The sequence below is a fragment of the Bactrocera neohumeralis genome, chromosome 2 (assembly GCF_024586455.1).
Source record: "Bactrocera neohumeralis isolate Rockhampton chromosome 2, APGP_CSIRO_Bneo_wtdbg2-racon-allhic-juicebox.fasta_v2, whole genome shotgun sequence".
Taxonomy (NCBI): Eukaryota; Metazoa; Arthropoda; class Insecta; order Diptera; family Tephritidae; genus Bactrocera; species Bactrocera neohumeralis.
Window position 1 is genome coordinate 32,535,118 of NC_065919.1, and position 20,962 is coordinate 32,556,079.

The window sequence follows — 20,962 nt, forward strand, 5'->3', positions numbered from 1 at the left end:
ACTTGAATATAAAATTAATAAAAAAAATATATAATTATAATGTAATATAATATATTTTATTTGTGCTTTATAACAAATCGAAAGAAATTAGTATCAATCATTTTCAAATTTGGAAGTAATCCACGCTGTTATTCTAACACCGGAAATACAATCTTACTGTATTGAATAGTTTTTAATTAATGTATAGTATAATGTATGTTAGCCACACCAAAGGAATGATGCAGTTTTTCATTTTAAATAATTTTGGAAGACAAAAAATACAAATTATTTAGCACTGGGGTTAGAAGACTTACCATAAGATAATTATTAACCAGTATTAAGTAGAACTTAGGCACTTACTCTATGCAAACAATAAGCATTTTATTTAATATTTTTCTATATGCACATATTACTATTGGTTACACAAATAATTTTGAAATGAGTGTAATTGTTTATTCAGCGCAAATTGCATTATAAAAATTGAAGCGTATTACAGAATCAACTTTTCCAACTATAAAGAAATATAAAAGTATATTTACTTAACTTATGTGCTTGTAACAGATAAGTTTGTTGAGAGTGTCGCATCCTGGTCTGGTATAATAGAAACTGCCTCTTTCACATAGTCGTATATGTGTTTGCGAGTGTCGTTGACCACATCTCGAACCATTGTTTTAAAAAAAGCACTATGCCGTGGTGCTTCGGCATATCGCTCGTACTGGTCAAGCGAATCTTGGAGTTTAAGAGTGAGATCATAATTCTTACGAACCACATCTAAAATTTGGTCTTCTGTTGGCGTAGAGAGGCCTTGTTCCGCCAACCACTCTTTTATTTTATTTTGGAAATGTTTTACTATAGCCAAAATATTTACCAGCGCATTCAATAGTTTTATAACATCATCTTTATATTCACAATCTGCCATTGTGGTATAACGTAAAACTTTGGCGTAAATAAAAACACAAAATATATTAAATTGTTATTAGTAACAAGCAAATAAAATCAAAATTTCACATAAATTTTCAATAAACCTCTAAATGTGTGTGTGTATGTACCATTTATATAATTATGTGTATAAATATATATAATTCATCAGCCTGATAAGCTAAAATTGTGCAAATGTGCTTTTCTTCCCAAGAAGCTAGTCGTTTGTCGAGACCGCCGATATCAGCCTATAAATATTCACTACGTAACCTCAAAATAGTTCGAGCTGCAGAACTAAATAGAGAAGGTACCATCTTCTATAAGAGTGTACAGCTGCTGGCGTATGCCGATGATATTGATACCATCGGCCTTAACACCCGCGCCGTTAGTTCTGCTTTCTCCAGGTTGGACAAGGAAGCACAGAAAATGGGTATGGCAGTGAACGAGGGCAAAACGAAATATCTCCTGTCATCAAACAAACAGTCGTCGCACTCGCGACTTGGCTCTCATGTCACTGTTGACAGTCATAACTTTGAAGTTGTAGATAATTTCGTCTATCTTGAAACCAGCGTAAACACCACCAACAATGTCAGCCTGGAAATCCAACGCAGGATTGCTCTTGCCAACAGGTGCTACTTTGGACTGAGTAGGCAATTGAAAAGTAAAGTCCTCTCTCGACGAACAAAAGCTAAACTCTATAAGTCACTCATTATTCCCGTCCTGCTATATTTTGCAGAGGCTTGGACGATCTTAACAACAGATGAGTCGACGTTGCGAGTTTTCGAGAGAAAATTTCTGCGAAAGATTTATAGTCCTTTGCGCGTTGGCCACGGCGAATATCGCATTCGATGGAACGATGAGCTGTACGAGATATACGACGACATTGACATAGTTCAGCGAATTAAAAGACAGCGGCTACGCTGGCTAGGTCATGTTGTCCGAATGGACGAAAACACTCCAGCTCTGAAAGTATTCGACGCAGTACCCGCCGGGAGAAGCAGAGGAAGAGGAAGACCTCCACTCCGTTGGAAGGACCAAGTGGAGAAGGACCTGGCTTCGCTTGGAATATCCAATTGGCGCCACGTAGCGAAAAGAAGAAACGACTGGCGCGCTGTTGTTAACTCGGCTATAATCGCGTAAGCGGTGTCTATGCCAATTAAGAAGAATAACCTCAAATCGACGTGAAGGTTGTTTATGTATGTATATCGAGCAATATGTCTAGAAAGTACTAGAAGAAGAAATACGTTTTATATTGGTAAGGTTCAGAAAAGTTGTCATTAAGGTCATCCAACGGTAGACCTAGGAAACGTGTTGTTTCGACGGGCTCGGACCATAGGGAGAGAGGTGTCAGATGTATAGGGTCAGCTAGATAAGCAAAGAGGTGGTTAGAGTTAAGCGGGGGATCGTTGCATGCTGAATAAATAGGCGTTTAATCTTGCTACAGTATCCAGAGCGAAGCTGCACAAGGGTCAGTCAAGATTCTAACGGCAACTTGAGCTCGTTGTCTGACGTTTTACAACAAACTCCACTTCGTTTTATATTGGATGCAATATACTTGATGTAAGCCGAATTTAACGTTTTTTCTTATTATAGTCTGATTTTGCTCATGCTCGCAATGTTTATTGGTAAGTGGATCTAATCCAGTTATCGACACGCCATTGCCCACGAGCATTCTAATATTCGCCAATGTCAATTAGAAATGAATTTTTCGGCGATCTAAAAAAAAAAGCATTCTAATATTGAGTGGAATTTAGATTTTTTCTTTATAGAATATACTTTTTGTTAGTATGAGATAGATAAGTAACATGCAGAGCTTATAATGTAGAAAGTCATTATAGAAGCTTGCACATAGAGTTGGAGAGGTATAGGGAAAGAGACAGAGAGCTTTATTTAATGAGTTTAAAAAAAAAGTAAGGCAAAAAAAAATAAGAAAAAAAACACCTTATGAATATATGGTAGCTGTTTACTATAAGCTATCCAATATTAAAACAAATAACACATTATCCGAAACTGAATTGGTAGAGACTTGCTGAAATAATTGAACAGGCTCGGTTCCATTATCAGCCGGAACAATAACTTAAAGCACGCTTACGGAGTGCCCACAGGCAATGGGCTGCCGATCAGTGATGGTCTTATTTATACTTGAACTCAAAAGGGTAGAGAAACAGTAAAACATAGCACTAGACAAGCTTAAAAGCTCTCTCACAAACACACACTGTTAAAAAATAAAAAGTTTGAATATATAGAATGCCGACCACTGTTCTACTCTATTAGATAGCATAGTCTATTTATCAAACACCTACCTAATGCGTGTATCTCTGAAAAAACTTTTTCTTCTCTATTTAACTCGTAGTACAATTCATCGTAGCTATTCGTTGTTGCCAAGAAAGTATCTCCATATGTAATAAATAAGTTAAAAATGTTTACCACCTAAGAGAAAGGAATAAATTATTTACAAAAAATCCTTTGATTTGAAATAAGTAACAAATTTACCTGAACTGATAAATAAAATATATTACATTTCTTCACAAGTGTTTGCTCCTGATTGACAAGAAAGCGAAGTAATCCGATTAAAGCCGACCACAGCTCTTTCCATGGATAATTCAAGCGAACTCTGCACCGTTTTTGGTAGCAAAGTATTCGATGAATAACGCCAACGCAAAGTAAATATAACTCCATTGGGAATTTCTTCATTAAATGTGAAACAATAAATTCAACCAATAGATCGAGCAATGTGGCTGCCAATGGTTGAGATTTACCCACCCTATCAACATTTAATTTGCGATGACGCATTTGAGCACGATGTAGCATGACTTTAAATGTGAGGTTGCTATCATGCATCATTGAATTTGCATACTGATCCTCCGATATACATGTTAAAATAAGGAAACAAAGCTTAAGATTCGCGACACTGGATTCATTTTTGTTATCTTGCATTACAATTGAACTGTAATGTATATAAAAAGAGCACGATGAGAAAAACCATTATAATTATCTGATATAAAACTCATACCAGTATTGAAAAACTGCAACTAGCAAGTTAGTTGGATATTGTGTCATGTCTATTATCGGAGCAGTAGCCAAATCAGGCACAGGTTCTGCTAAATTTAAGGTATTGCTAGGAGACGGCGGTGCACTGGTTTCAGCTTGCGTGTGAGCTAAAGTAGTTATGAAATTACGATTTAGATGAACCGCTTCGTATAAGGCTAGTAAAAGTCCATTGTTTGCTTTAATTTGCTGCACACGTTCACAGCCTTCGTCTGATACAAACATATTTCCAACAATGTTTGATAAAGATGAAAACCAAGATGAGGACTGAACATTTGATAAACTCTGCATATACTGTCGACAGAAATCAATCAGAGATTGTGATATCATCTGGCCATAGCTAAAAAAATAGTTATATCATAAAATTAAAATGATCGAATATAAAATAAATTAAATATACAAAACCGTGTACATTTGAAAAAAACTATAATGCTTAGTTTGGCTGATCTTTTAAAACTCTTGCCACTGTCTTAATCGAAACCGAACGAAATTTTATAATTACTTCATCAAATGCTCACTGATTCATATAATTACATCTATTTTTAGATGTAAAATTTTACCCGTTTAGAGCCATTTCGTCAGCTAATATAGATAACTGAACCACATATGGATTAGCCGCTTCATGTTTTCTATAATTAACTAATACAGTCAACAAAATAACAACGTCATGGCCATGCTGTGCCCGTAGTGTAGAATCACTCAATAAACGTACAAAATCATCAAACAGGGTATACGTTGTCAAATACTCCAGCAGAACATTTTGACTGATATTGTCAGTACCAGTCACAATTATTAGCAGTAGTTTCAGGCACATAAAACGGGCTCTCTCAGCTACTTCGCCTAAAATGGAAAATAAACTAAGAGGGTAAAATTTTAAAATATTTTTACCTCACCTAATAATATTTGGTTACAGTTGTTCATTAACTGTCGAATACTTTTATCCATTCGTTCGTTACCAAAAATTTCATTTAAACAATTAAATGAAGAATCTGTTGATGATTTTTTATAAATTGCATAAAATAACGAACAGAGCGTTTGCAGGCTATTAAACAGTCGCTTCGGATGATCTGGAAGATAAATGGTGTCAGGAGAGATATTTTCATTTAATTCACATATGTCAACAAAAATGACGCTGTAGCCGACCTGTTTCCATCATTTCAATGCTTTTCTGAAATACTAAAGTCAGATTTTTGTTAACTATGATAAACTGTTCGGATGTAAGTTTTGTTATTTCAGCTTCAAGTGATTCTACATTGGGTTGTAACAAAAAAAATTCATTCCAGAATTCCGTACTCTCAGTGGTTGGATCTTCTCCACGAAAGAATAATTCGTAAATGTAAACAACTTTTTCTTTAGGACGCTTCGAAGATCCACTTCCGCTTCGTTTACGAGAAGTCATTGCTCCACTATAGTTGTGTTTGTTTGCACTTTTACTATACGAAGGATCCCTTCACTCAAATGTGTAATAATATCTGTGATATCCTGTGTAATATTTGTGTAGATTTTGTAGACAATCAGCTGTGTAAATATTAGGGTTTCATTGCAGTTTTTATGATTATTTATCGAAACAATAAGTACCTAAGCACACCAAATTACTGTTTTAAAAAAATTGGAGAAATAATATCGTGGCAGAGAATGAAGAGTTATATAGAACGTTCATGATGTGCCAATTGTCAAAACGTTCCTTTTTTGGAGCAGTACTCGTCACGATTAGAGGATTTGAGCATGTTCGGAGTTAAATGAACAAAATGATGCTAATTTCAATGTTTAGATATGTATGCTTATAGAATCGTGTATTTACGAGGATGGAGTCATGTGTAGAAGTTCACGCAAGTGAGGAAAGTTCTTTGATTGCCATTCACTTGGGAGTGGCAAGAAACGATCCTTTTACATATGGCTCAATCAGCTCAAGACTTCTGATCTTTGACCAAGTATCCTCTGGGTAACCAAAGAACATCCGTTTGAAAGCAACCCCTCCTCAGGGTTGTGCGCTGGGTTTGGGAACAGCCACGTAAAAAACGCACCCAATGAAAGAGAACAACAAGCCTCGGATGAGAGACCCCCTTTTGATGACGCCCATTGCAAACGAATTAAGGACTACGATTGGAGGGTATGCACCTGGAATATCGGGTCCGTTAATTGGGAAGATACCGCTGCCCAGCTGGTTGATGTACTCGTGAAAATAAAGGCTGACTTCACCACCGTCCAAGAAATACGATGGACGGGACAAGGACTCAGACGAGTAGGTCGTTGTGGTATTTACTACAGTTGCAATATAAAGGAGCCCAAATTTGGTGTGGGATTTGTGATAGAGAGACTCCGTCGCCGAGTACTATTGTTGTTGTTGTGTTGTTTTAACGGAAGTCTAATCCCCGTTGGGATGGTAAATGTCATTTGTGTTGTCGTCGATGTCATCTAACGGTAGGCCCAAGAAACGTGCTGTTTCGACGGGGTCGGACCAAAGGGAGAAGGGTGTTAGATGGGTGGGGTTTGTGGGGCATGCAAAGAGGTGGTCAGTACAATTCCCACGAGAGCCGGTTCTACGCACCGGAATTGACTCGGATTTCATCCGACCAAGGGCTGTTCTTTCGGCGATCTAACCCCGTTTGGATCGGTAAGTGTTAATTTGCCGAGTACTGTCATTCACTCCGGTGGATGAACGTCTAGCCACAATCCACATCAAAGCGAGGTTCTTCAACATATCGCTGATCTGCGTCCATGCCTCGACGGAAGAGAGTGCTTGACGACTTTAACGCCAGGGTGGGCAAAGAAGGTATCTTTGGCACTATGATGAAACAGCCCCAAATGGGTTGAGGCTGATCACTTTCGCCGGGAACCCGAAATATGGTTATTTGTGGTACTAGGTTCCAGCATAAGAAAATTCATCAAGCCACCTGGCTGTCTCCCTTTCGAAAAGCCAGCTCGATCATGTTGTGATAGACGGAAGACATGTCTCCAGTGTTTTAGATGTGCGTGCGCTCCGAGGTCCTAACATCGACTCGGACCACTATTTAGTTGCAGCTAAGATTCGCACACGCCTCTGTACAGCAAGAAACGCTCGCCAACAAACACAAGGAAGGTTCGACATCGAGTAGCTGCAATCATAACAGACGGCCAACGATTTTCTACTCGACTTGCACTTCTGTTCTTCGAGAGCACTCGTCAACATCTTGGTACAAGGGAACTGTGGAGCGGCATTTCAAGCTCTTTACGTACAGCTGCAACCGAAACCATTGGTTTTAGGAAAATTCAAAAGAACAGCTGGTACGACGAAGAGTGCCGTGTCACAGAAAACAGACTGCCTACCTCGCAACGTTACGATAGACCATAACACCTGCGGGATGGGATAGATACCGAGAGTTGAAGAGGGAAGCGAGACGCATTTGCAGACATAAAAAGAAAGAAGCCGAAATGCGTGAGACATTCGTCGACAAGCTGGTAGACAAGGGTAATGCTCAAAATTCGACGAAAAAATGCGGCAACTAACAGAAGGTTTCAAGACCGAAGCATACTCTTGTAGAACCCCCAGCTTCTCTGTAAAATATGGTCAGACGCAAGCATGCCCATGTAATTTAAGTGTACTCTGCTGAATCCACAAAAAGGGAGACCCAAAAATCTGCGCCAACTACCGTGGGATTAGCCTCATCAACATCGCATATAAGGTTCTATCGAGCTTATTGTGTGAAAGATTAAAGCCCACATTCAACAACTGATTGGACCTTATCAGTGTGGCTTTAGACCTGGAAAATCAACAACCGACCAGATATTCACCATGCTGTCTGAATTTGGTATCCCCGCAAAAATAATACGGCTGTGTAAACTGAGTTGAATAACACCAAAAGCTCCGTCAGGATTGGGAAGGATCTCTCCGAGCCGTTCGATAAAAACTAGGTTTCAGACAAGGCGACTCCCTGTCGTGCGACTTCTTCAATCTGCTCTTGGAGAAAATAATTCGAGCTACAGAAGTAAATCGTTAGTTATGCTCTCTCCAGACTGGACAAGGAAACAAAGAAAACGAACGAGGGCAAGACGAAATATCTCCTGTCATCAAACAAACAGTCGTCGCACGCGCGACTTGGCTCTCACGTCATAACTTTGAAGCTGTACATAATTTCGTCTATCTTGGAACCAGCGTAAACACCATCAACAATGTCAGCCTGGAAATCCAACGCAGGATAACTGGTTGGTAACCAACAGGTGCTACTTCGGACTGAGTAGGCAATTGAGAAGTAAAGTCCTCTCTCGACGAACAAAAACCAAACTCTATAAGTTACTCATAATTCCCGTCCTGCTATGGTGCAGAGGCTTGGACGATGACAACAAGTGATGAGCCGACGTTGCGAGTTTTCGAGAGAAAGGTTCTGCGAAAGATTTATGGTCCTTTGGGCATTGGCCACGCGAATATCGCATTCGATGGAACGATGAGCTGTATAAGATATAGGACGGCATTGACATAATTCAGTGAATTAAAACCTACGTTGGCTGGGTCATGTTGTCCGAATGGACGAAAACACTCCAGCTCTGAAAGTATTCGACGCAGTATCTGCCGGGGTAAGAAGAGGATGAGGAAGACCTCCACTCCATTGGAAGCACCAAGTGGAGAAGGACCTGGCTGGCGCCACATTGCGAAAAGAAGCAGCGACTGGCGCGCTGTTGTTAACTCGGCTATAACCGAGATAAAGAAGGAGAATTATGTGTGCATGTAAACAAATTTCAAAGAACTATTCGCATAAGGTCTGTAAATTTATCTACACATAACTTTGTACGTAAATAGCTTGTTGGTAGGGAAATTATGGCATCACTGCTGTAAATTCGAATGGGTTCATGAACTGATCGTTCATCGATACTCTCGATATTCGAGACTGAACGAGAATTGGTAAAAATGAGAAATACATAATAGAAAAATTTATAATTCATTATTATTGTAGAAAGAAGAAGAAGTTGGACACAGAAGAATTATGAATGCCGGGGTGTTGGACCGGCCCGGGTTATTTTTTATCGAGCGCTCGAATTAATTACATTTGTATTTATTTATGATTATTTATGGCAGTTAGCTTCTTTTTTTAGGTATCGTAAGTATGATAGTTATATTAAAAATAGAGTTGGTATACCTAATACCACTATGTATGTACATACCTACGATCTAAAAAGGTTATAATCGATATATAAAGTATAAAATACATACATATATTGCTAATTAACGTTTCATTGATCACCAAACATTATTGTGTACAAAGGTTTGCGCTTGGCTTCTGCCTCAGTTATTCGTTGGCCATTTTCATGTGGAGAAAATTCATCTGATTCTTCGCCGCTATCGGAAACTATATTGTACATATACGTATTCAATATCATTAGAAGTAGTTCGTAAGATGTAATGCAATACACAGCAAACAATAAACCAGTTAGAAGATAGAATATGACTTTTTCGTCCTGAATACGTATTCCTAATTTTTTGAGGGTGCCAAAGAGTTCTTTTAGAATCCCAAAGCAATGTTCAATCCTCATGCGATATATGGTATGACGCAAGTTGAAAGATTTACGCTTTGATCGCGAGATAAGAGTGGTCAGCAATGGGTAAGCAGAATCTCCTGCTAGCCATTGAGAAGAAGAAAAAGAGAATCTTTCTGAGTGGAGAGACACTAGTACGAAACATGCGAGCATCGTGTACACTACCAAAGTGTCCCGCCACTACATGCCGAATCCTTTACTGTTAATCCTGTACAATTTGTGCCTTTATGGAATAGATTCGGCTTTTTGAAAAAAAAACCCAATGGTTAACAACTAGTGCTTCTGCAAGTTTCAATTCAGTACCTTCAATATATATGTACATATATTGTAAAGCGTTTCACCATAACCTACACCAAACAGTGTAGCTACTTTACGAATCGCCGCACTTTCACCCCATGAACGCAAACGATATAAGGTTATAGCTAGCTGTAGATCTACCGAAAGTTTCCTAATGGATTGAGCGATGTTAAACTGTGCACTGTCTTTGATCAAGGACAATAGCAACGTAAATTGATCTCTTGAGACTCGGAGCATTTATTGGACACGTCTTTCGTCTAAATAGTCAAGAAAATTAGATCTCCATTCCGAACACTTAGGCACATTTTGATAATTTCCGTGATGGTTCGATAAGATAACTGTAAGACTTTCATCCAATTCATCCATAATTTTCCAATAGCTATAATCGTCTAAAAAGTTAAAACTTTTGATTTTTTAAAGCTTAAAAAAGTGAAATAAACAATTATCATCCAGATGTAGTAGTACATATGTATATTAGAAGCAGCTTTTTCAATTATAAAATTAACACGTTTTTTTTTCTCAGTAGTGTGTAGCATTTTTAAAAAATAAATTCTTTAATTTTTCGCAATTTGTTTTCTTTTTTTTTATTTATTCATTCACAATACTCGTTAAAATAGTAAGCCATAATAGTCATTCATAGAAGTTTTGCACAATAGTCATTCACAATAAATTTACCGAATCAGCTGCTCTTATATCAATAGATTCTGCAATGGGTGATCTTGTACTCTTGTATATTTCGGTATAGGATTTTTGGATTTTGTGTCATCATGCAATCTTGCAAGAGCAAGAGAACCCCCTATTGTAAATTTTAGTAGAATTGCTTTCACAAGATTTGTCACATTAGTAAACAGCTGATTCGAATATTAGTTTTGCGTATGTTCGAAAAGACGAAAATCCAAACAGATTCTGTGACATCATTGAAAATCACAATTGGTTTGCAATTATGAGAGCTAAGCAAATAAGTCTTGGATTCCACAACACCCTATATAATTACTGATTTCTCGTACATAAGTACCCAAAGATTGGGTATCCTTTTTACCTCCTCTGTAAGTGCTATTTTTGGTTTGACAACTTTGTTTTCATTTTTTTTATTTTTTTTTCTGAACCATCAACAGCTCATGAATATTGTGTTAAAGTTTTAGGTCATTCGGAGAAAAACTAATGAAGTTACAGCAGGTTGAATAACGGTACCTCTAACTTAGGTTTGCGTGCCTTCCAGCTACCTGCGCTGAGCGGTAAAAACTTTGAATCGATTTTCCCAAATATGTAATTTTTAAAGTCGGTGACCAGCCTACAGAAAAAACTACTGCATCGATCGTTTTGAAATTTTGTACAAATATTCTACATATATGTACATATATTGTATCGGATGATGTCGAGTTTTTCAAAAAATTTTAATTACTAACAATTTTACAATAGCAAATAGGTCGATTTTTTCGTCTAAAATCGTCATTATGGCTTGAAAATGGTACCAAAAATTGAAAAATTAAAAAGAAATCGACGTCAATTGAAAGATAGACTAATAAACTAAAGAAAGCATTTTGATTTTTTGGTTTTAGATGATCCAGTGATGCTGTAGGCTGGTCACCGCACAAAAACTTCTTTTCGAGGTGCCTGCAGAGATCGCTTATAAATCCGTTATTCCTCGCTATTTTTCGATCAAACTTTTTTTGAGTATCCTGCAAATGTTGTACTTTCATATAACAATAAGTAAAATAAACCAACAGCAATAACTTTTTCTAAAAAAATTCATGAATAAAGGTCTTTTTTCGACGAAACAAACCTTACCCCACCTCCCTTAATGATAACATTATATTTATTCTTATATGTAATATATTCAGAAGAAGATATGTTTATATTTAGCAGACCAAAAATTGCCGCAGGCTAAAATCGATGTTCTTGTGGAAGCTTCCTAAGAGCAAACAGCAATACTGAAAGGGATGTAGAAACAGCAAGGACAAATGCAGAAGGTGGCCTGCAAGTTTCCCATTCAGATCGTGAGTGATCTAAATGAATTAAACATGGAAATAAACGCCACAAACCGAGACCTCTTTTTATGTAAGAATACAATCAAGATTGTTCTTCTAATTCAAATTCTTATTTATTTTCTTCACAGTTCGATGCAGTAAATAACTTTACCATCAATGGCGGAATTTTAAAATACCTTAAAAATATTGTGGCCAGAGCTGTGATAATACCGTTGGCGAATTAACCCTATTTGCGGACATTTCATACAAAAACGGAAATGATAAGACGCATTGTTTATCTCTAAGCTGCTTTCATATTACCCTTATTTACACTGAAGAGCAAACTGGAACAATAATTCCTTAAATAAACTTTGCACTGCATTGTATATTTGGATTATTTGTTTTATCAAAAAAAAAAAAATTAAAAGTATGGAAAAACTACATGTTTCCACTTTTGCACCCACTAAGTAAACGGAGGATGGAGTCATGTGTAGAAGTTCACGCAAGTGAGGAAAGTTCTCTGATCGCCATTCACTTGGGAGTGGCCAGAAACGATTCTTTTACACATGGTTCAAGCAGCTCACTACTTCCGGTCTTTGACCAAGTATCCTCTGGGTAGCCTAAGAACATCCGTTCGAAGGCGAGCTAATGTGAGAAGGCGAAACATTCCCTACATAGGGTTGTGCGCTGGGCTTGGGACCCGCCACGTAAAAAACAATACCAATGAAAAAGTTGAAACAGCCTCGGATGAGAGACCCCCTTTTGATGACGACCATGGCAAACGGAATAAGGACTACGATTTGAGGGCATGCACCTGGAATGTCCGGACCCTTAATTGGGAAGGTGCCGCTGCCCAGCTGGTTGATGTCCTCGCAAAAATAAAGGCTGACATCACCGCCGTCCAAGAAATGCGATGGACGGGACAAGGACAGAGACGAGTAGGTCCTTGTGACATTTACTACAGTGGCCATATAAAGGAGCGCAAGTTTGGTGTTGGATTCGTAGTGGGAGAGAGACTCCGTCGCCGAGTACTATCATTCACTCCGGTGAATGAACGTCTAGCCACAATCCGCATCAAAGCGAGGTTCTTCAACATATCGCTGATTTGCGCCCACGCCCCGACGGAAGAGAAGGCCGATGTGACCAGAGATGCCTTCTATGAGCGCTTGGAGCGCGCTTATGAGAGCTGCCCCCGCCACGATGTCAAAATCGTGCTTGGCGACTTTAACGCCAGGGTGAGCAAAGAAGGTATATCTGGCACTACGGTCGGTAAATTCAGCCTCCACGACGAAACATCCCCAAATGGGTTGAGGCTGATTGACTTCGCCGGGGCCCGAAATATGGTTATCTGTAGTACTAGATTCCAGCATAAGAAGATTCATCAAGCTACCTGGCTGTCTCCGGATCGAAAAACTACCAACCAGATCGATCATGTTGTGATAGACGGAAGACACGTCTCCAGTGTTTTAGATGTGCGTGCGCTCCGAGATCCTAACATCGACTCGGACCACTATCTTGTTGCAGCCAAGATTCGCACTCGCCTCTGTGCAGCAAAAAACGCACACCAACAAACACAAGGAAGGTTCGACGTCGAGAAGCTGCAATGACAACAGACAGCCGAACGATTTTCTACTCGGCTTGCACTCCTGCTCTCTGAGAGCACTAGTCAACACCTCGGTATAAGGGAACTGTGGGACGGCATTTCAAATTCCTTACGTACAGCTGCAACCGAAACCATTGGTTTTCGGAAAGAGCAAAAGAACAGCTGGTACGACGAGGAGAGCCGTGTCGCTGCGGAGGGAAAACAGGCTGCCTACCTCGCAACGTTACGATCGACCACTACACGTGCGGGATGGGATAGATACCGAGAGTTGAAGAGGGAAGCGAGACGCATTTGCAGACAGAAGAAGAAAGAGGCCGAAATGCGTGAGTACGAAGAGCTTGATAAGCTGGCCGACAGGGGTAATGCTCGAAAATTCTACGAAAAAATGCGGCGGCTTACAGAAGGTTTCAAGACCGGAGCATACTCTTGTAGAACCCCCAAAGGTGATCTAGTCACTGATGCCCAGAGCATAGTTAAATTATGGAGGGAACACTTCTCCAGCCTGCTGAATGGCAGTGAACGCACAACACCAGGAGAAGGAGAACCCGATTCCCCAATCGATGACGATGGAGCAGACGTTCCATTACCCGACCATGAAGAAGTTCGAATAGCAATTGCCCGCCTCAAGAACAACAAAGCGGCAGGGGCCGACGGACTACCGGCCGAGCTATTCAAACACGGCGGCGAAGAACTAATAGGGAGCATGCATCAGCTTCTTTGTAAAATATGGTCGGACGAGAGCATGCCCAACGATTGGAATTTAAGTGTGCTATGCCCAATCCATAAGAAAGGTGACCCCACAATCTGCGCCAACTACCGTGGGATTAGCCTCCTCAACATCGCATATAAGGTTCTATCGAGCGTATTGTGTGAAAGATTAAAGCCCACCGTCAACAAACTGATTGGACCTTATCAGTGTGGCTTCAGACCTGGAAAATCAACAACCGACCAGATATTCACCATGCGCCAAATCTTGGAAAAGACCCGTGAAAGGAGAATCGACACACACCACCTCTTCGTCGATTTCAAAGCTGCTTTCGACAGCACGAAAAGGAGCTGCCTTTATGCCGCGATGTCTGAATTTGGTATCCCCGCAAAACTAATACGGCTGTGTAAACTGACGTTGAACAACACGAAAAGCTCCGTCAGGATCGGGAAGGACCTCTCCCAGCCGTTCGATACCAAACGAGGTTTCAGACAAGGCGACTCCCTATCGTGCGACTTTTCAACCTGCTCCTGGAGAAAATAGTTCGAGCTGCAGAACTAAACAGAGAAGGTACCATCTTCTATAAGAGTGTACAGCTGCTGGCGTATGCCGACGATATTGATATCATCGGCCTCAACACCCGCGGCGTTAGTTCTGCCTTCTCTAGGCTGGACAAGGAAGCACAGAAAATGGGTCTGGTAGTGAACGAGGGCAAAACGAAATATCTCCTGTCATCAAATAAACAGTCGTCGCACTCGCGACTTGGCTCTCACGTCACTGTTGACAGTCATAACTTTGAAGTTGTAGATAATTTCGTCTATTTAGGAACCAGCATTAACACCACTAATAATGTCAGCCTGGAAATCCAACGCAGGATTGCTCTTGCCAACAGGTGCTACTTCGGACTGAGTAGGCAATTGAAAAGTAAAGTCCTCTCTCGACGAACAAAAGCTAAACTCTATAAGTCGCTCATAATTCCCGTCCTGCTATATGGTGCAGAGGCTTGGGCGATGACAGCAACCGATGAGTCGACGTTACGAGTTTTCGAGAGAAAAATTCTGCGAAAGATTTATGGTCCTTTGCGCATTGGCCACGGCGAATATCGCATTCGATGGAACGATGAGCTGTACGAGATATATGACGACATGGATGAAAACACTCCAGCTCTGAAAGTATTCGACGCAGTACCCGCCGGGGGAAGCAGAGGAAGAGGAAGACCTCCACTCCGTTGGAAGGACCAAGTGGAGAAGGACCTGGCTTCGCTTGGAATATCCAATTGGCGCCACGTAGCGAAAAGAAGAAACGACTGGCGCGCTGTTGTTAACTCGGCTATAATCGCGTAAGCGGTGTCTACGCCAGTTAAGAAGAAGAAGAAGTAAACGTTGGAATTTAGTATTCGGATCGAAATTTCTCACAGAAATTTTCAATTCTTTCTTGTAAGGGAAGAAACTAAACAAAAAGTTGAAATTTATTTAACTGCTGGGCAATCTGCTCGCGATACTGGCAAGAAGCTTAAAATATGCCACATAACAGTTTTGCGAGTGGAAAAAGTAGCAACCTGGTAAAGGCCAATATGTAGCAGGGGTTTGCGATCCATAAAAATTCAATTGCAAGAAGCTAAACGTTAGACCACAACTTACACCCAATAAATTAACTATCATAAAGCAAGAATTACCGCTTTTAACGCAAGCGTGGGGGCATTGTTTGGGATGAATGTTTAAAGATTTGGGTGTTTTACGCAGTATAAAGTCCAATCGTAAAAATCGATGACAAGATAAAAAAATAGCAATATCTGGACATTTTAAAATAAAATTTACCGATTGCCGGATTATATTCCAACATACCAATGATTCTATACTCTTCGATGAAGCAACTTGCGCAATGCCCAGACATGAACCACATAGAGAACTTATGTAGTTTTTGAAACCGTAACCCACTAAAAAGCATAAAGAACGGTTTCGTCAGATTCTAGTTTTGCTCTTCAGTGTATTTCTCTGAAAGTTGCCAAAAATTAAACATTTGGACAATCTGAGGTACTTAATGCTACAGAACCTATAACAAAGTTGCAAATTTATTCAAATCTATTTAACCCCAAAAACTTTAAATAAATTCGATTTTATTATTTTATTTATATTAGGAATTCTTGCGCAAGTCTGATCTTTGTGGTCAATTACTTTAAAAGCGATTCAGAAATATATCCGCTGACAGCTCCATCAAAAACCGTCACGGGCGTATCGTTTGCAAACGTCCTAAAATCAGGCCTAGGAAAACCCACAACAACAGCAACAGCGAGTCCTATTGAGCCGCAAGAACAGCAGCCCCACGTTCAATCAGATAATCAATCGAATATAGAAGCAATGATAGCGTCAATGCAACATAGCATGATGAACTTCATAACATTCATGCAGAACACAATGCAAGAACTCATGCGAAATCAAAACACATTGCTGCAACCGCTTGCTAACCAAAATTCAAAATAATGAGCTCGCTTAAAATTGTTTTATGGAATGCAAATGGTATACCTCGCCATAAACTGGAACTGTCAAAATTTCTCAACGACAAGGAAATTGATATAATGCTTCTTGCAGAAACTCACCTAACCAATAAATACAACTTTAATGTATCGGGATATACCTTCTATTGTACGAATCATCAGGAGTCGCATTAAACACCATTATTTAAATGGAATTGCTGAGAATTATTTGCAAGCAACATCAATATGCGTGCAGACAAAGCAAGGTGACATTACTTTGTCCGCCGTTTATTGTCCCCCACGCTTCCCGATCACAGAAAAACAATTTATAGATTTCTTCAGCTCGCTGGGAGAGTGCTTTCTTGCTGCAGGTGATTATAACGCGAAACACCCTCACTGGGGTTCCCGGTTATGTAATCCTAAAGGCAAGCAATTATATAACGCCCTTATATGTAAAGGAAACAAACTGGACTACGTGTCTCTTGGAAAGCCTACATATTGGCCGACAGACCCGAAAAAGCTGCCAGATTTAATTGACTTCGCAGTAGCTAGGAAAATTCCTCATAGCCTTATTACTGCTGAAACAATAGCAGACCTCTCATCAGACCACTCACCAGTTCTCTTCACTTTGCGGCATCAGTCACACTATAAAGAGCTACCCTATATGCTCACGTCAAAAGCTACAAACTGGTTAAAGTACAAAAAATACATCAGCACACACATAGAACTCGAACCAAATTTAAATACATCGGTCGATATTGAAAACACCATCGCAGCATTCGAATCAACCATTATAACAGCCGCCAAAATTTCAACTCCTCAAAAAGGTTATATGGAAAACAAAAAGCAAAGCGTAACTAATAGGGAAATTGAAATACTAGTATTACAAAAGCGACGCCTACGAAGGGAGTGGCAGGTTCATAGATCACCAGCCTCAAAACAACTGTTGAAAGCGGCCACACATGCACTGACGAGAGCCCTCAGAAGCGAGGAACAGCGTGCGCAGTACCAGTATATTCAAAAGCTGTCACCGACTAGTACAAAGCACCCGTTGTGGAAAGCACATCAAACCCTAAGTTCGCCAATAGAATGTGAAATGCCAATACGTGACAATAATGCAAATGGGCTCGGATGCAGAAAAGTCAGCAACCTTCGCTGCTCATCTAAAAAATGTCTTCCAGCCAAACCCAGGAACTAATGACTTTACACTTCTAACCGTACCTTATTTGATGGAATCTGAGCCAGTGAAATTCGTACCTGAAGAGATATCAAAAATAATTATGGAGAAATTGAAACCAAGAAAAGCTCCTGGGCACGACTTAATTACTCCAAAAATGATTATTGAGCTACCAAATTGTGCTATAATCTGTATCTGTATGTTTTTCAATGCAATCACAAAACAAGCTCACTTTCCTCAACAATGGAAAAAGTCAACTATAGTGATGATACCTAAGCCTGGAAAGGACAAAACGCAGCCATCCTCCTACAGACCCATCAGCTTGTTATCGTGCATGTCGAAATTATTTGAAAGACTTCTTATGCTCCGCATTAAGCCACATCTTGAAACCCACAACATAATACCATCTAATCAATTTGGCTTCAGGGAAAAGCATGGAACGATCGAGCAAGTACATAGGATCACATCTGAAATTCGAACCGCCTTTGAAAAGGGGGAATATTGTTCTGCAATATTTCTTGATGTCGCGCAGGCTTTCGATCGAGTATGGTTAGATGGTCTTATGTACAAAATAAAACGCTACTCCCGCAAAACACCCACGAACTGTTTAAGTCCTACCTTTATGATCGAAATTTTGTAGTTCGATGTAACACCACTACATCTGAAGCCCAAACGATTGAAGCTGATGTACCACAAGGCAGTGTTCTTGGCCCAATGTTATATGTTTTATACACTTCATATATCCCAGTATGCGACCGCTTGACTATGTCTACCTTTGCCGATGACACTGCAATAATCAGTCGCTCCAAGTGCCCAATTCATGCAAATGCGCTCCTAGGAAATCATATTGAAGCTGTGGCCAACTGGCTCGCAAACTGGAGGATAAAGGTTAACGAGCAAAAATGTAAGCACGTTACATTTACCCTAAACAAGAGCAGCTGTTCGCCTTTGACACTGAAGAACGTACAAATACCACAAAGCAATCATGTTACTTACCTAGGGGTCCATCTGGATAGGCGACTTACTTGGCGAAACCACATAGAGGCTAAAAGAACTTACCTTAAGTTAAAGGCATGTTCTTTGCCCTGGCTTATTAACTCTCGCTCAGCCCTGAGTCTGGAGTATAAAGTCATTATATACAACACTGTTTTAAAACCAATCTGGACCTATGGGTGTGAGCTGTGGGGCAACGCGAGTAGCAGCAACATCGAAATTCTTCGTCGTGCGCAATCAAAAATTCTTCGTACAATCACCGGAGCACCGTGGTATATCCGAAATGAGAACATCCAATGCGACTTAAGAATTCCCGACGTACGAACTGAAATAGAGCAACGATGCGCGAAATATGCATTGAAACTTTCAGTTCACCCAAACCAACTAGCAAGATCGTTATTGCGTGTGAACAGGAGCTCAAGATTACGTAGAAACGACTTACCAGCCCAGACGTAATATATTTTAGGCCCAGTTTAAAATAATAATCACCCATGTAGGGTGTAAATTAAGTGAGTAGTTTAAGATTCGAAAACTTATTGTTAGGCTCTTAAGTAGGGTAGATTCAATAAATAATAGCAAAGTTAATAAAAAAAAAATATATAAATTCAGTGCTGTTATCTGTGCTCTAAATTATGCGGAGATCAGCACACGTAATACAAAATCTTGATATACAGGGTGTTGTGGAATCTGATAGTTGTCGGAATCAGAATTGAAACCGATCAAAAAAAGCAGTAGGTGTCATGAATTCAGACATTATTGGTTTGATATTCAAAACAGAATTTGTATCGGTTTTGGGTGTCACGGAAACCAATTTTATCGGTTTTGCTGTCAGAAACAAAGCAAGAAGATATTCGCACACAAATTTGAAATGTAAGTTTCTTAACTTCATGTTATTTTATTGTTATGAATTAATTTATCTTTATTTCTATAGGAGAAAACATAAGAATAAAACACGAAATGTCTTAATTATTGAGTTTTAAGGAGGAGCCTGCTTTAGAGGGTTTAAAAAATCGATTTTTTTGGGATAGAAAGAAATAATTGATTAAAGCGAAATTTCTAGGGCTTATAGTTATATATTTAAACATCATCCGAAAATTTTTTGGATACGAATTCTTTGATATTCTGTCTTAAGTGCCCTGGAGACGATTAAATAATTGCGTCAAACAGTGCATATGTGTTAGTGATGTTCAATCGTGTTTTGCCCGCAAACGTTCAAATTAACACGTCAAACATCAGTTTAGTTTTGAGGTCGTAGCGAATGGTTTTATCATTCCAGCGTCGGATGATTATACATATGTTATTGACATGTGTTTTTGTTATTTTATTTTATTTTATTATATTTTATTTGATTTTACTTTATTTATTTTATTTTATTTTATTTTATTTATTTATTTATTTGATTTTATTAGATTTTATTTATTTTAAAATTTTAGACTTATTTCAATTCACTTAATTTTTCTGTGTCCTCTCAGCTTGAAATCTTCATTGCAAATGAGCTCATGCTTGTCAAACATGAGTGGAGACGATCAAATTATCGTCCGTCAAATAGAAAAATCAAAAATTTTTCAGTTTCATCAAGCAGAGCCGACAACAAGTCTGTGTAGCAGAAGTAGCGACGACACCAACACACTTAAAGTGTTTGACGCAATTATTTGATCGTCTCCAGGGCAATTTAGGGGAGCAATTGTCCAATGCATCTCGCATGTGCATTTGTCGGACGGCGGGCAGTATGCAGGTCGCAATTTCTATCGGAAACAAAAAATTCAAAGAGATTCATATTTGTTAATAGCTTTGTCCAAGTTAAACTAGGAAAATTTCAAAAAATAAGTGTAAAATTCTAAAAAATTTTAAAATTTGAAGAAACAAATGATTTTTGACCAAAAAAATTTTACATATGTATGTTTAAAGTTAACTTTTCTTAGCTTTTTTTGTTTAAATAGAAGATAATTTAATGCCAAAGATAATAAACTTTGCCCCAATTCCATACGTTTAGTTTTTTCTATCCTGTCCGCCAATTAAGAAAAATCGTGAGAATGAAAACCGAGAAATCGCGCGTCAAAGTTTTCACTTTCTGCCCAAGCGCTCATATACATACATACATATGTATATACATATCTACCAGTGCTCGGTCACTATTTCCCTTCTAGCTTCGACAATATTTCAAATTCCCATCTATAACATTGGGGGCATATTCTTAGATAATTTTTAAAGAGATTTAAGCAAAAAAAAAATTCCCCCCTTAAAGAAGATTTACAAAACGTATTAAACGTAACTTAACACCCAAATGCGTCTA

At 39.1% G+C, this 20,962-nt stretch overlaps 1 protein-coding gene and 1 long non-coding RNA gene across 2 annotated transcripts; one reads left to right on the top strand and one right to left on the bottom strand.

The window, feature by feature from the left end:
- Nucleotides 1-335: 335 nt before the first annotated feature.
- LOC126763681 (armadillo-like helical domain-containing protein 3) lies at nucleotides 336-5,460 on the bottom strand. The gene is made up of 7 exons (XM_050481406.1): nucleotides 5,089-5,460; nucleotides 4,839-5,012; nucleotides 4,506-4,785; nucleotides 3,911-4,285; nucleotides 3,391-3,844; nucleotides 3,201-3,327; nucleotides 336-915 (listed from the first exon to the last, which is right to left on the bottom strand). Exons 1-7 carry the CDS (start codon nucleotides 5,342-5,344, stop codon nucleotides 524-526), a joined length of 2,058 nt encoding a protein of 685 aa, XP_050337363.1. The 5' UTR covers nucleotides 5,345-5,460; the 3' UTR covers nucleotides 336-523.
- Nucleotides 5,461-11,619: 6,159 nt separating this feature from the next.
- Nucleotides 11,620-12,105, top strand: LOC126764594 (uncharacterized). Its single transcript, XR_007668089.1, has 2 exons — nucleotides 11,620-11,808; nucleotides 11,867-12,105. It is a non-coding gene; the product is annotated as an uncharacterized LOC126764594 (long non-coding RNA).
- The last annotated feature ends 8,857 nt before the right edge of the window (nucleotides 12,106-20,962 follow it).